Below are 17,513 nucleotides of genomic sequence, written 5' to 3' on the forward strand. Positions count from 1 at the left end.
TAAACATTTTAGACTCAAGAGTGTTCACCCTAAAGTAAAATAGCTGTTGGCCTGCGTTTGTTTATGATTAGATAAACTAAATTAATGATTCCAAGTTTTAAGGGAGCAATGTACAATAAGATCAATTCTGATCAACCGAAATTATAATCAAAGAGGCTCTACGTATCCATCCAATTAATCCGAAAATTGTAATTAAGGCAAAGAAAATGTTATTAGGACCGCAATGCTGGACAATATCTTTGATTTTACGAGACGTAACAGGCATTTTTATAGTAATCCTAACCGGTTCCGGGACATTCAGCAATCTTTAATGGTAGACTAATCAGTTCGGTGCAGAGATTTAGACTTTACACTGCACCGTATCGCCTTGCACTTTTGCTGACTAATTGAATCAGATGTGATGCAATAAACAGACGTGCTACGAGGATAAAACTCAAGATAAGATCAAGAAGTACACATCTTAGACTGAGTAGACAATTCACGCTAAATATCCGCCCAATATGATCCAAGATTTTAAACTACAGAAACCTAGATTCCAAACTTTATTCAAATGTGGTGGACAATTGATATACAAAGCTGGTTCTTCCGTGTTCATTATATTTGTTTTTAATAAAGTGTATTTGTTATTAATAATGATTTATAAAGTTTTTTATTATTAAAATGAATAAATATATTGCAAAAATTCCAAGAGACAAGGATCAGTTAACTTCGACTGAAATTATACTGAACCATTTTCCTTTGGTTTTCTTAATAAATACACCAATATGGTTCATTTGTCGAATTCGTGAAATGTCTAGAGAACAGATTGTTCTATCACATTTGTTAGTTATAGAAAATAAGTAAGAAGTCGATGGTTCTGGTGAAGTCTTACCGCTTTCCTCGACAGTGAGCCTGGGTAATTTTTGTAAAGAAATAACTTCTATAAAATATTTAATCATAACATTTATATCTAAACTTTGACCATTGTACTAATAGAAATCGTGCATATCACGCTAGATTTTCTTTTTAACACCATTTTCTTGTCAGTTATAAATGAAAGAAATTTTGAAAAGGCATAACAGCATTTATCTGTACATACAATAGCAAAAGGTGCAAAGAATTACTTTTTTTTTTTACATTTTACATGTGAAAGTAGTTAGCGCCAGGGTGAAATGGACAGTTGAATCAGAAATTGGGCGAGAAATAGAGAGATCTATTTCAATACAATATATCTATGTACCTGTTGTTACAACAGTTATACTACATATGTATAGGATTAAGGTTATTAAATAGAACCTTCAGTCTTTTGTAAAGTTCGATCTCTCAGAGACATCCATTGTCAACTAGTAGAACACTCTACTTAATCAAGTCTAATATTACGTTTCATATTTCCCATAAAAATTAATAGTTTTGGACATAAACAACTACTAATCTATAGTTTTTTTTGTAATTATATATGCACGGATCTATATAACATAAATTACTTTCTAAAAAAAAACAGTTGCTTCCCAAACGTAAGTAATTTTCAATTAGTTTATAAACAAAGTTATATTATGCTGCTAAAAATTATAAATATATATATCTTTTCCATTTCACTTTCTTTCACAATTGCTTTATACGCAAATTTCACTAATAATGGATTAATTTTCATTTCAATCTGAATATCTAACTTACATTTTCTTTTTTGCTTTAAAAGTTCTAAATAGCTTTTTTTATTTTGTTGGTTGGATCTGCTAACGTTGAAAATATCAACGATATCATCCATCAAAGCATGCTGGTTTTTCTTTTATTCATACCTACTTTGGTTTTTCATCCATATTTAAACTGAATTTTCAGATATTAAAGGAGTTTAAAATACATTTATAAAACTTCTGTAACGTTGTCACTGCAATCTCTGACCAGGAAGGCTCAGTCAAGCCAAAATATTTTGGAAAAAATGAAACATTATTTTAATTAATCTTTCAACACAAGCTGCATTCATCATACAAATACAGCTTTGATTAAACAAATAAAAAATCTTATTGAATTACGCGCACTACAAATAAATTAGGCCACAAATTAAACCAAAAGCTGGGCGTTGTTTCCCCATTCAGTTGTGATTATTGTATGATAGACTTTAGGTATTGACAGACTTTTAGTTTTGAACTCTGAAAAGATTAATTGACTAAGCAAATCTTTGTTTAGCCGCAGAAAAGGAGAAGATAAAAGCCTCCTGAAAGGCCAAAAAGGGAAATGGTTACCAAAACATATTTTGTCAAGTGATCTTCCTACGAACCACAAAAATATCCTTAAGTTTATCAGAGGTAGTTGATATGCCTCTGAACTTGGGTTAAGAATTATTGCAAATGGCGTTTCTCCCCATGATCCCAAATGATTATTAATAACTATTTAAGCACGAAGAACAGTTAGTCACCTTACAATCTGCTGAAAAAGATTTAAAGACTTCAACATCGCCTCCGTCCACTAGACCTAAGTTGATAGCTGGACGCAAAGTCTACCAGAAAAAATAGGCATTACTTTTTTTTAACTTAACCTCACAGCCTTAAATAATTTTAAAATCACATACATTTCCTATTGAGTTCTGTTATGTTTTCTTCAGTCTAAAACATGGAAAAATGTGGTTGAAATCTTACAAAACGTTAAGATGTAATCATATACTGAACTCTAATACTACAAAGAAAGAAATGGACGAATTTATGCGAGTAGAATGAATATCAGTTTCAAACACCGAAAGTAACATGGCGTTTAGGTCGCCTAATTTTGGTATTAACGTATTTTTGGAAAATGAAGAGAGTAATTTACTAAAATGGCCAATATTTCTGGCACATAAAAATGTCAATAAATCTGGCACATTTTTTGTCTTGAAAGTACTGGAATGTAGTTACCGTAATTATGCAGATTTTAGATTTTAAGTTCATTTCTTAATGTCTTGAGATATTACAGGGCACAAAGAAGTGGTTTTTACAAATTATTTGGAGTAAATGAATCTGTAGGTGATTTGGCAGCCATGACTGAAAGACCGAAAATAGCGGAAAAATTGAGATTCGATAAAAGATTTAAAAGCCACAACAGTCTTTGTGACATTTATATACTGATCAAGATCGTTCAAAGAAATTTACCATTTAACCACATCGATTTTTTAGTTAGTTGAAATTTCCATGGGATTGGTTTTAGCGTTATAGGGCTATTTATTTGTAGGTTAGTTAAACATTTTGCTAGAATAATCCATTAGGATTCTCTACAAAAGTTTAAGTTTCGCTTCTCTCCTAAGTGCCATGTCAATATGTTAAACAGTTACAATTTCTGTAAAATCTTCTTATACGTTTTGCTTTAAAATGGACGGGCACATCTAAACAATTTTTTAATGGGAGATTCATAAGGGAAGATGATGTACAACATGTTACTTTCAATGTTTGAAACTGATATTCATTCTACCCTCATAAATTCGTCAATTTCTTTCTTTGTAGTATTAGAGTTCAGTATGTGCTCACATTTTAACGTTTTATAACATTCATTTTAACAGGGTACCCGGGAGAGAGTAGATTATAAAATGGAGAGATTTAAGTAAATTTACAAGGCTGTAATCTGAAGAAATAAATAATTTTTGTCTATTTTGTAATTACCTGTAATACCTATTTTAAGATCTCGGTTGTAGTAAAAATGTTGAAAATTGGGGCAGTAGTTCACTGTTCACTGCATTTGAAAACTGAAACTAGAGAGCACCGTCTGGAGTACAGAAAAAGCTTCTGGCGCCAACGAAATCAGGACGTAAACATAATTGAATTAAAAAAAAAAAGTACATTTAAAATTTCTAAATCTACGAAGTATAAATATCAGCGCAATATTACAAGAAGATTATTAAAGTTAATTCTAATAAATTTCAATGAAGTAATGGCTTAGTTAACAATGTGTGAAGTACATTAAATTAGCCATTATTGTAATGTTTACCACAAGGTTAATTCGGTTAGTTCTCACAAGATTTTCACGCACTGACACAGAATTCCGCCAATTACAATCGTGCCTTTCTTACTCTATCTCTTTAACAAAAACTTACAGTTTAAAAAGTTAAGTATAAGGGTTGATTAAACGCCAAAAGGTACACAAATCAGCAAATACCCAACATTTCATTAATACTTCATTGATATTATTTAAGTAATTTTACTGCATTAATTTTCATTAATATTTTTTAGAATTCATTAGATGTCACAGACCCTTATGCTGGCCATTTTCATCTACAAAATATATGTTCAAGTAGCACTGTAGATTGATTGTAGTATCTATTTATCTATAATAATCAAACTATTAATCACAGGTTAAAAAAAAAATCATAAAAAATATGAGGCTAAAAATTCAAAAACTGTTTTTAAAAAATGCTTACACCAACATACATCAATGATTTTGCTTATTTTATTTATTTATTTTTATTTTTAAACAAAAATATATAAGTTCATTCTTCGATTAATGTAATTGTTACTTTATGTAGTAGTCAAACGTTTATAATAATAGGTAATAATTAATCTGGCTTTATCCGCAAATAATATAGTTTTCTTCAATTACATTCTCAATCTAGGTATTCTTCTAGGTATATATGTAATATAAAATAAATAAAATATGCATAAATAAAATTAGGGGGACTAAATTAAATTACAATTGAGAAATGAATAATTATTGTTGCACAATCTACTTGTTATTAACTGTGTGTTATTTGTGCTCACGAATATTTCGGTAAGACGAATTCAATACTAAAATATTGTTTTAAATCCTCCGAGATTCAAATTTAATCAGTAGCCGACTCTAACTTTGTCTTTTTCTACTTTAACATGCATGTACATATATGTGACAACTTCAGAATAAAGCATATTAAAGATAAATCAGAAGAATAATTTGGAATACAGTTAAAATAAAGTACCTATTTAATAACGAAGTTATAATATACATTTTATCATAATTATAACAAAAAAATATTATGAATGAACTGGCCAGCATAAGGGTCTGTGACATCTAATGAATTCTAAAAAATATTAATGAAAATTAATGCAGTAAAATTACTTAAATAATATCAATGAAGTATTAATGAAATGTTGGGTACTTGCTGATTTGTGTACCTTTTGGCGTTTAATCAACCCTTATACTTAACTTTTTAAACTGTAAGTTTTTGTTAAAGAGATTTTTGTACCTTTTGGATAGATTTTCCTTTTTGTCTATTTTACAAAGTTACTTATCTGCTTCACAGATTTTTTTAAAATTTAGAATAAGCAATTCTATCATTATAACCTGATAAGGTGTTAAGTCGGAACCATAACTACCATTGGAGAGATCTTTTTAAAGAATGATTATAGTTGCCATCCTCAATAACAACTTTTTTGAGAAAGCGTTTTGAATAAAATAGGAAGGTATTTGTACGTAAATAGCAAAATTAAATTGCGATTTAAGTACTTCCTTTTAAGAGGAGTAAGAAAAATAAACTGCGATTACAGTACGTCTCCCTAAAAGGCTGAGAAGCAAAGATTTTGAATCGAACGACAATTCATTGATGTAAATCGGTTCACTCAGTGATAATTTTATCGATTGCAATACTTCCTCTTAGTAGGTGTAAGAGCATGAAGGCACTTCACACCCACGTAGAGGAGCTTTAACCACTTCTTCGTGCTAAATTTTATCAAAATCGGCATAAGCGATATAGAAATATTGGTAATAATAGTTTTAGAATGGGCCTTATTTGGGTGGGGCGAACTCCCCTCCTTATGAGGCACGGCGTCGAGACTTTTAAAGTTCAAATCTGTACAAAATTTCGATTCGATTGACACTTCATTCATGAAAATCGGTTCACTTGTCGATAATTTGAAACGATTGCTATACTTCCCCTTAACAAGTGTAAGAGCAGATCGTCCTTTAATGTTACGTAGGGGAGCCCTAACCCTGTCATCCTACCAAATTTTATCAAAATCGGGCTAAGATTTACAGAGTAATTAGTAATAATAATTTTGGAGGGGGCTTTACATAAAGGGGGCTAACTCCTCTCCCATTCAATGTACAGCATCGAGACCCCCAAAAGGCACATCTACATAAAATTCCGAATCGAATGACACCTCATTCATGAAAATCGGTTCGCGCGTTTAGGCGCTACGCAGTTTACAAAAAAGGTAACAAGAACAAGAACAACAACAATTTCTGAAAATGCCGTTTTTGCTCATTTTCGGCAACTTTTTTCTCGAAAACTATTAGATCTGGGTTGTTGCAAAAAAATTACAGTGATAAAGGAGGGTTTGCCCTATATTTTAAAGAAAATTTGGGAATTTTATCTTTTATAGAAAAAGAGAAAAAAATTGTCAAAGTTGGGTGTTACGCTTTTTCGTGCAGTTTTTGACGATCAACCCTTATACAACTGTCCTACCGGACAGTTTTAATAAATAATTACGGTTCATAAATACTCATTAACAGAATATTATTTTTAAAAAATATGAAGCACAAGTTATAATGTTCTTCATGGAACGAAATTAAACAAAGTTTTATAAGTTTTTGCACACCGTTACTACTTCTAATGAAGTTATCAACATTTCAACGTTGTGGTAAGTTTATTAAAACCTTTATTCAATTTGTTGCTAACTTGTCTCTTCACCACTCTAACATCACCTTCTACAAAAGAAAGAATATTGCTAGTATTTTTTATATTTTTTGCCAAGCTTTTGACCAAGGGACTAAGTATCTTCTTATGCTACTTCAAATATAATCTTTTTTATTTGTTACTTCTAAGATTTGTTGTGTCTTCTGCCCTGACTAGGAGTGAATAATTGGTCCTGAGACATTTTTTAATGATCGTAAACAAAGAATTCAATACTAGCCTCGTTGGTCCGCCTAGTTATTTTTAAAGTTTTACAACTGTGTACCTCGATATGCGTTCTTGCGAAGTCCCATTATAATTGGGCGTTTTTTGTTTTTGTTTTCTCTTCAACCTGGCTCTTCTTAGGGTGGTACGGGGCCTGAACATTTCCAGGGACATCCTTCAATCGTGCAGTCAGGTGTGTGCGTATCAGACATTTGTCTAATAGCTTGCAGTGTCCCAGCACTTAAAGGAATCTAAATGACGAGAATAAAAAGATAGGGCTAAGAATTAACGAATGCAAAACAAAATACATGAGCACTAGCCCAGAGCACAGCTGGTGGAATTTAAAGTAGAAGGATTTACGTTCGAACGTGTTAAAAGCTTCACCTACCTGGGATCTGAACTAAACGAGGAAAATAGAATGATAAGCGAAGTGAATGGGAGAATAATGTCTGCAAACCGAGCTTACTTTGCTAACATGAAATTGTTTAAGACCTCCTATCGGTCCAGAACCTCGAAGACAAGGCTTTATAGAACCTTAATCAGGCCGGTTATTACACACGGTGCTGAAACATGAACGTTTACATCTGCCGTGATAAATAGTCTAAATGTTTTTGATCTTAAGGAGGATTTATGGTCCAGTTTTCGACACTACTTCTCGCACATGGAGACCCAGAAAGAACTGTGAGCTTTATACTCTATATGGGGCTGAGAATGTGGCCCGTTTCATCAAGGCTCGACGATTGGAATGGTTAGGCCACATTGCAAGAATGCCAGAAGACAGGATGCCGAGCAGACTGCTGCGTGGTACCGTCATAGGTATGAAGAAGAGAGTTGGCCGACCGCGAAGACGTTGGCTTGACGTTGTTGAGGAGGACTTTAGAGTCCTTGGAGTATCGGGGATGGAAAGCAAAAACAGTCAATAAAGATGTCTGAAGTCGAATTGTTAAGGAAGCCAAGGCCCACCCCGGGCTGCAGAGCTACTTAGTAGTAGTAGTTTTTGTTTATAGCTATTCAAGCAACAGCAATGACAGCTATTAACTTCATTTTTTTAATCTCAAGCAAGTTCGTAATAATGAAGTGACATCACTCCTTCTCCAATGTAGTATTCCAGAGTGAGTTGCTTTATATACCCATATTTGTATAACAATTATTGCAGGTATAAGTTGCATTAAAAGATTTTTGTGAAAACTTACTGGAGTTCTAAATTAAAAGCCGTAAATATTGAAGAGGTGAGTTTGACTGCAATGTATGCTATCTTTAGATAGCTAAAAATTAAAACTAACTTTTAGACCATACAAGTAATCGGCGTTATCAAAAATCTTATCAAAGAAAGAATTTATCTAGGATCAGATAAAGATTTGTCCGTGGAAATCCTTCGCTGTTAAAGAGAAAAATATTTCATACCAGCTGGGTACTTTTAATGAATAGCTTCTACGTACAGACAATGGATGAATTCATTTATCAACAGCAAATGGACTTTCTACTAAACGTTTTGCACTTTCTGTTTCATTGTTTCCGAACTCATTCTATTGATTACTGATAAAAGAAATAGAACAAAATAATAATGACTTTTGGAAGAGTGTTGCAAATATTGTTGAGGTTGTTATTAAGTTTGCAATTAAAGATTTTATTATTTTTTCAAAACCCTAATTGTCAATTAGGCAACAAAATCTTTTGGTTGGAATTTTTTCAAATTCCCAACATTTGAGTTATATGTATGTAATTATTTTCACTCTACTAAGCATCCCTCTAACAACCCTAACAGAACAATGGGGACAATTTTTCAGATTAAAGTTGTAAATTTATATGTTCGCAATCAATATATAAAGTTTAATTAAAAACTTGTAATTCTATCCACTCATCTAGAACCCGTGAAGCCAAGCCGTGCTCTACAATCTCACCTGAACATTCTAGAGTGTTGGCTGCAGAAGTGGAGAATGAATGAACTGAAATCCAAAAGCATAGTATTTACTCTAAACAAGAAAACTCAGAGAAATATCAGATTTCAATTCTGTATTTTTTATTTTAGTTTTTGAGTTACAGTGAATCATACACTAAAGACTGACACATTCACAACACATTTGTGAGAGTGTGTCAGTCACCAACTTCTTTTTATTCGCTAGAAAAATAGTTAATAATCAAGTATGTGCTTCCGGCGCCGTCCACGATGAATGAATAAATGATGACATTTAATATTTTATACAAATTACATGAAATGTACTTTTAAACAGAATAATATCCGATTACGGTTTAAAACCAATTAAACACAAATTAAATAATTACAATAAAAAGAAATAAAATACTCTAGTAAAATATTCAATGAAACTTTTCAAATAATATAATAATTTCAAATCTTAGACAATGGCTCATAGGCCGTCCGTTCGAGAAGTTCTTTTTCTAGTTATAAATATGATAAGTTTAGGAAATGAATGATCATGCCAACCTGCTGCAATTGTAGTTCTAAAACTATAAGAGGAACACAATTTCCAATTGTATAACGCAAGCGGTAAGGAGATAAAAAATGAACAGAAATTAGAATATTTGAAATTAACTTAACAATTCACATTTATCATAGACGATTACTTTATAAATGACACTCATAAAGGAGTCAAAGTGTAATTACAAAGATGAATCTTAAAAAATGCTTCGAGTTAAGTTGGAATAACCAGAGAAACAATCACAGAAATCTGTGAAACAATTCCAGATAGAACAACCGCAGGTTATAACGATTATTTATAAATAATCAAGGCTTAATTTACTTTGTAATATGTATCGAAGAAAACCTTAAATCACCACTTAAAATAACAAGGCAATGCCAGCTGGAAGGAACTACCTAACATTAACGAAATTCTATGGAGCTGTTTTCTAAAAGTAAGCGATTAAAGTTTATTTATTTTATATTTTTACAATATATGAATTATCATAGTTATTGCGGTTAAGAAGGCACATCAAAAGGAGTTCCTGAAGAACCTTTTAAGTAATCAAATTGTTCTCTAACTCCACCAGACTCTACAAGTGTTGTTTTTAAATTGGTTATGTCTGGTGTTTTCCCAAACAGTCCTATTTCTATTATAATCAATCACCTTTTAAGATAAGATTTTCAAATAAGATTTCTTGATGAAATGCGGTAAATGCTATTAAAAAAAAATCAGGTTTTGAAGGAAACTGTAAAAAGTAGTCATTGATGTGGTGTGCCTGGTTGGGAATGCAGAATTGAGGCACAAAACTGCAGGGTTTAAGCTTGTTTATAATTTCTTTGTATTAATATAACTATTTAAAATAGTTAAATGTTTATTAACACCAAACCTTGAATTTATATCTTATCTTTTATAAGAAAACATCTTATTAGGTCAACAATTTACAAATTAGATCTCTGTATTTGTACGCGACTGATATGGCTAATTTGGAACGAATTGAGAGTTTATTTAATCAATTTAAAAAATATTTATCCATTGTTTTAATAATTCCATTATACGGGAATATATAAACATTTATATTTTAAGAAATTGTAGAACAAAAGTTTAACAGCTGAGTTGGAAATGCCATTTTTTTGTTTTGTTTTTTAGAAATAAGCGAGCAAATTTTATGCCACAAAAATAAGATTACGAAATGAAAACCTCAGCTGATTTAATAATAATAAAGTCTTTATTAAATTATCACACACATTAAACAAAATACAAATTTTCTGGCGACGGACATACTCATGGTCATGACGACCGTCTGAGAGTTGTCTTGCAAATAAACTTCTTTAATATGATCAATTTTTTTAAATTCAATTTTCTTACAAAATAAATAATTAAATAAATAAATATTTAAATAAAAACCAAAAGAAACAAATAAATACCTAAATAAATAAGAAAAACAGAGGAATGAAAAAGCAAAACAAAATGACAAGGAGAGAAGAAAAAAAAGAAAAATGATAAAATCAATTGTAGACATGAAACAGAAGTTTTTTTAAAATTAAAGTAAAAAGAATATTTAACGAAAAAACATGCAAACATAATATTTCAGAGATTTAAACAGAACTAATCTTTGGCCTCTAATAGTTGAATTCATTCACTAACATGTATCTATACGCCCAGGCCCGTTTACAACATTTAACCAAATTCGTCCAATTATTTCTATTTAAAATTGTTATAAATTCATCATACGTAAACAGTTTTTTATTAAAGTATTGAACTCTAAATTCTCGTAGGATTGGGCAAATAGCTATGAAATGAAAAACATCCTCAATTCTTTCATCAAGATTACACAATGAGCATAATTTAATTCTAGCACCAAAAGAGTATTTATTTAAATATAATAATTCTCCCCTACATTTAATTATCCAGCTCACGGTTTGGCAATCTAGCGTTTTGTATAAAAGATTACATTCTAAATTTAATTTATATATTGGATAGTGTTGACTATTCTGGGCTTTTATTTTAAATTCACTTATTAATTTTGTTCTAATCTTTACTAAAATGTCTTGAATTTTGGCTTTCCAACTGATTAATTCTTCTAATGAGAACCCGTATTCTGAACTCCGTATTCTGTTGAACAGCTAATTTTGCAAGAGGGCAGTTCTATTGGGATTTCTAAGCTTGCCCTATCCACAGTTCTCTTATAAGGATAAGATAAATTACAAACGATTTTTCATGTAACCGACTTTCAACAGAAACTTGAACCACTCTTCAGATTTGTTTCGATTAATTTGTTTTCTAAATATATGTAATAGTTTAACACAAAATTTAATATTTCTACAGCTACACCTATTAATTATTTATACCTTCATCTTTGACATTTGATGCAAACACAGAGAAGGAAAAAATCCACGAAGAGTTTAATGCTATCTTTGTAAATAAATGGTCTTACATGAAATGTATAAAAATAAAAAATTCATTCGTTTTTATTTTGTGATCTGTGAAATTGATTATCCCTAATTTCAGAGTTTAAAATGAATAAATGATTTTTTGCCTTCCAAAAAATATTCAAAATCTGACTAACAACATATCTTAAAGATACCCTGTAAAATTTGCGAAAATATGGACAATTATAATACTGTTTATTTCTTCAGTTGAGCTGAATTCCCGCTTTCTAGTTCAATTTTTGAAGGAGAAGGAAAGGAGTCCTTTCGTATGATCTATTAAATTTACTTCTTTTTGTTTAAATCAAGACAACGATGATCGTTCAGAGATAGGTTGTCTTTTATTGCATGCATATACTCAATGTCCCTAACTAGTTATTAAACATGAAAAGTATATATTTATACGGAAATAGGAAATAAAGCGAACTGCATAAACTTTAATATGGACACATAATTTATTCAAGTTTCCATATTGGTTATATATTTATGGCTAAGCTAATGAATAACAAACAATCATTACATCAAACACGTAGTAGTCACTCCAGCGTGTCCGTCAAAAACCATAAATGTTAACACCATTTATTCCTAGATATTTACCCTCATACAGCATAATTTACAGAGCAACAGAAAGGTTGTTCATCGAAAAACAATATGGGGAAGTCTTTTAAGAGGTTGGACACTTTACTTTAAAATGTAACGGAGTCAAAAAGGCAAATAAGGTAAACTGTTTCATTTTTGTTGTCTTCATTTAAAATTCAAATTTTCTCATAAAAGTTCTCTCAAATGCATTTTAAATCTGGACTTCTGCAAATTTGCGAAACTATAATCGATTTTTCTATGGAATTGTATTATTTTATGCTAGTAATGCTAATAATAATTAAAAAAATACAATTTGGTAGTGTACATCAACATTTTCAGTATAAGCACTAGACTTGGTATTGCTCGGACTCCGACACTGAAATTATAGATTTTTTTTTTTTTTTTAAATGTTACAGTCAATATAATGAAATAAAACTCTATTCAAAAATCTTTGTGGGGAAAAAAATTTCACTACTCAAATGTATAATAGTAATCAAATAATAATAAAAGATATACAATCGCGGTGTTATATCCGTATAAATACAAATTTATGACTTAAAAAAAAAAAAAAAAAAAAAAATACAAAGATTACTGTTGCATTATAGTCTGCGATTTTGGTTAAATTTGGGTAATTTGATGTTAGTAGGTTAGAGTTAGATGTGATTTTTTTTGACGACACTTTTGCTACTACAAGACAACATTGATACTAAATAATGTATTAAAACTGAAGTTGCAAGTTCTGTCACCTTTCTTGCCGGCCCACGAGAATAGACGCGTCTTAAATATCATTTTAAAAATTTTAAATAAAAAAAAATCGGAATCACAAATCTGCACTAAAAGAAAATCAATTCAGATTCTTCCAGATTTTTGTGATTTTCAATCGATTTTCTGTAATGATTGTTAAAATAAATTTTTAAAGAATATTAATTCTGTAGGAATCAGTTTGTAATAATTTCTCCTACTTTAAGTGACAAAATGTTCAGGTTTCAGTTTAGTTTAATTTTAATTGATTAACATTTAGGATTATCGTCTCACACTACAGAATAAATAAATATGTTAAATTTCTTTATTAGATTTTTATTTATTCATTTAAATAAGATTTATTTTAAATAACGTGAGTACAAGATAAAAATAAATACTTAAAAATAACAGAATAACTAATCATATATTTAGCTATTTAAAAAATGCAGAAATATGCTTTGAAATTCTCTAAAAGAGTTATACAAGAGGAAGGTAAATAAGAAATCTTGTTTTATAGAAAAATAATAGTTTTTCAAATTTATAGATCTAAATCGGAGCAATTACTAGGAACTATTTATCCGTTCTTATTTTAAATAGAAACGTAAATAGTTTGATGAATAGTGAGGTGGTTTCTATCGTTCTCGTACTTTTACTTACAATGAACCAAATAAATGGTTTAAATTCTTCTAATGGGCGAACTGTTGCTATAAATAGGTGCGCCTATGATTTATTTCCAGAGTCTTCTCTTTATGGCAAGAGGAACAAGTTGGCCAGTTTCCTAATTACTTTTTCTTGTAAGTACGTACAATAAAACTTACTTTATCGTTCTAATAGTTTATTTAACGCTTTTTACAGACCATATATATTTAATATATATGGTATATATTAATATATTTAAACATACATGTTTAAAAATCGTGAAATCATTTTCTTTCCAATTATTTAAATAATATTTAATTTTGTTTCCGTTTTTGGAGATTAGCTGTTGCCTATCTACTGTTGTTTTTCACATGGTCCACTTGTTTTCGCTCAACACTCCCATTTATAGGCACCCTAAAGGATAGAACTCCAATTATATATTCTTAGAAAATGGTTGGCTGTCGGGTGTAACCGTTTTTTAAATATTTAATCAAGAGGTCAAGATGGTACTTCTGACTGATCTAGAGTCCAGATATTTAAACCAATTCGATAATTAAAGGTAACACAAAAAATAACAAACGTTAACCACAATTGATGACATAAAAATTAACATAATCAGAGTGATACACCAGCGGCGCATTCTCTACGAATGCAAGTCATTATTATACATCCAATTTATATTTTATTCTTTTGGATGCAAGCAGTATTACTTTTCACAAAAAATACCTTCGCGTGCTTCGATTAGAAGCTCTAGTTCAATCAAAAATTCTAAATAACGCCCATGTCCAATATTGAAAAGCTGCGTTGACGTAAAGTGTTCAGGCTCCAATCAATTAATCCATGCAGTAGCACAATAAAAAAGGAGTATGCTGGACAATGTTTTAAAGTAAGAAGTTTTGCGAATTGACACAGAGCGGTAAGTAAAAAAAATTATTTATTTTTTCGTAGGTTCAAAATTATGGGTGAAGAAGCCATATTTATTTGGAAAACTTAATTAACTTTCTTTAGGATTAAAAATTGGATGAACTGTTCCCAATCTCCTGAATTGAAGTGAGCGAAAAATCTTATATGCGAAGGTTTAATCCAGTTAAATTCACTTCAACTACTTGGCTATGGTGTTCGGAAGCGACTTTATCTTTTTTGAGGTGATCAAAAATACAAAAGACATTGAAATATGTGATATGCTTTAAATCCTGTTTAGATATATCCTAGGTATATTAAAGAAAAATCTAAAAAATACTATAAATTCAAAACAAGCTTAGTCAGACTCCCCAAGTAGTTAGTAATTCAAGGAAAACTTAAATAATATTCACAATAACGAGCATATGGTTTAGAGTTAAGAAATCCTCATTACTTCATTAATAAATATGCTTGTAAATTGGTTAAAGTGATACCTCAAACTTATTCAAAAGTGCTGACCAAAAAGTAAATAAGTTTCCTTGACTTACTTTACTTCATTTGACTAATTTAAAGTAATTATTCTCTTTTTACAATATTATTTTGAATTAGTCATTAGTTTTGAAGTCCAATTTGAGTTGAATTTGTTATTGCACACATCCCCATCTTAAAGAAAGACTCATTATTAATAAAACAATAATAATAATAATAACTGGTCAACTTCCTAGGAGCTTCTTACAGCTCACTGTCCGGTGATGGACAGTGTTGTCTGTAATGAGAGAACACTGTCCGGAGGCCGGCAGTGCACTGAAAAAAGCACCGGGCGCCAATAACCTTAGATGTTGACGCGCCTTAAATCATTAAAAAAATAAAATAACTGGTCAACGGCCGCTGTTCTTAATTTTGGTTTTCATTTGCTATGACAATTATTATGTACAACTCCAAGCTTGTGAGTAAGAAAACTTGTAAAACATTATAAAATAAATGCTTAAATAATTATAAAAACGTAAATACTTGGAAGTAAAATATTTAAAATACGTGGTAACTTGCAAGTCTTGAGGCAAATTCAAGATATTCATACTCAAATTTGATCAGAGCATTAAGCTGCCATTGCACTTAAAAAGCTACAGAATTTTAACCTTATATCACGTACAAGCTAAAAACGAATTATTCTATTTCAATAAAAAAATTGTTTGTAAATTTCGAACTTTTTATGCGAATTAATTTAGAATAAATTTCATCTGAAGTGATAACACTGCACCAATTCCTTAATTGCTTGATAATTATTTTCACAAATGTACATAATTCCACTGTACTTTGTCTAATAAGGCGATAAAATGAGGAATTTTGTGCTTCAAAACAAAGTTAAACTTTTCTAAGGAATTACATTTGTGCAGTGTTATCACTTCAGAAGAAATTTATTCTAAACTAATTCGCATAAAAAGTTTGAAATTTACAATTTTTTTAATGAAATAGAATACGTGGTAAATACGATATAAAGTAAAAAAATTGTATTAAAAAACCTTTCGACAATTTAAATGTGCATATTCAGAATCTTAGACCAGATAAAAATTCCTAATTAAATAAATAAAATAAAGATCACTCTTTTTTTTTTGTTTGCAGACAAACTTGAAAAAACCGATCACTCTTAAATCGATGATATAAAATAATAGAAATATTAACAACGAAAATTGTTGAGTGTTTGTTATGTAGAAGTAGTAGCTGAGAAAACCCACTAAGACGTAAACTTTTTTCCTCATGTGGTTTTCTTTGTAAAGGGTTATTAATTAGAAGGTAGGCAACAGCTAAGTATTTAGTGCACAAATCAATTTAATAGAGAGATTGTCCTTTGTCTGGGGTATGCCAACCCAATCAATGCTCCGCAGGTTCCTTATACATTTTTTTGGTCTATCAGTGTTTCATGTGTTAAAGACTTATCTTTAGGATAAACCAGGACTTGAAGATGTGGTTACTGGTCTACACCTCACTGTAAGTTTAGCTCAAGTAGTTGTTTTATAATTATTTGTATTTCATAATGGCTTTGGCAAAAACCGGCTTAAAGTAATACCCCCCTTGGGGTTGTTTTCTTTACTAATAATTAGCCGAAAAGGCAATGAAGTTTTACAGAAATTAAAGTTAAATCATCTAGTGGGAGTTGTTTGTTAAATTTGATACAATTATGTGAAATTTATAAAGGGAAAAAATGAGTAGTTCTTTGAGGAGGATTATTTGGGTTAGTATATATAACAAAAAAAAAATCAGTGCATATGAATATTTGGTAAAGTGATTTTTGGGTAATTATTATTAATTTGTACATATCCCTACACAAAAAACGTAAGAAATAACATTATATACAGTAAATATCAAACACGTATATATCAAACCTATACACATTAAAACCAGATATAATATATATAAAAACTTTACCAGGACAGGGACATGGAGGTGTAGCAGCTGTGTAAAAGACGTATCCATTGAAGAGGAATACAAAGGTGCATGAAAGACTCGAACAGAAGTGCATATCAGATGTAAACTGAACTAAGAAACGTCAGAATCTGTACTTGGTTGTATGGTTGAACACCACGACGGTTGTACCAACATTTTCTGAATAAGAAGAGGGGCGCAGATGAAGGGAATCCCTCCTCCAGGTTCACTTTCTTTTGACTTGATATATCGTCTTGACTCTCCTTCGATATTTGTTTGGGTACTCCCACTATTAGTAATGTTGAGGTAGGTCTTGGCTTAGTTATAACCATCTCTTTTAAAGCAATATCACAAAATAAAAATTTAAAAACAAATAAATGCTGCTTTGATAATGTAATATGAAAGTAATCTTACCGGTAATAAATCTCTTTAAATCTTTCATCTTTTTCTGCTTGCCAAAGTTTACCAGCTCAAATACTTCGTACATTTATTCTCTATAAAAGATTTGTTTTTGTTTTTTGTTTTTTTTAATTTTTTAAAGAAAGTAATGTATTAAATAAATTCAAATAATTTATGCGATCA

At 30.4% G+C, this 17,513-nt stretch overlaps 1 protein-coding gene and 1 long non-coding RNA gene across 6 annotated transcripts in view; one reads left to right on the forward strand and one right to left on the reverse strand.

Moving 5' to 3' along the window:
• The window catches only part of LOC141449669 (uncharacterized), a 52,695-nt gene extending 35,622 nt beyond the window's left edge, over window positions 1–17,073 (reverse strand). For 2 of the 3 annotated variants that reach the window (XM_074119321.1, XM_074119320.1), the window contains exon 1: window positions 16,935–17,073. In XM_074119321.1, the coding sequence (XP_073975422.1) occupies window positions 16,935–17,028 (94 nt within the window). In that variant the 5' untranslated portion in view covers window positions 17,029–17,073. Of the gene's footprint in view, window positions 1–3,602; window positions 3,970–16,934 lie in introns of those variants that run through there. The other variant, XM_074119322.1, reaches the window with a different exon arrangement.
• LOC141449670 (uncharacterized) overlaps window positions 1–17,513 on the forward strand; it is a 36,197-nt gene extending 18,684 nt beyond the window's left edge. Inside the window, exons 2-5 of one of the 3 annotated variants that reach the window (XR_012455640.1) lie at window positions 14,559–14,755; window positions 16,131–16,301; window positions 16,394–16,496; window positions 16,938–17,513. This is a non-coding gene — a long non-coding RNA (uncharacterized lncRNA). Of the gene's footprint in view, window positions 1–12; window positions 639–14,558; window positions 14,756–16,130; window positions 16,302–16,393; window positions 16,497–16,937 lie in introns of those variants that run through there. The other 2 variants (XR_012455639.1, XR_012455638.1) reach the window with 2 other exon arrangements.

The sequence above is a fragment of the Rhodnius prolixus genome, unplaced genomic scaffold (genome assembly GCF_049639745.1).
Source record: "Rhodnius prolixus isolate KJV_2025 unplaced genomic scaffold, Rpr scaffold_2, whole genome shotgun sequence".
NCBI classification, from domain to species: Eukaryota; Metazoa; Arthropoda; class Insecta; order Hemiptera; family Reduviidae; genus Rhodnius; species Rhodnius prolixus.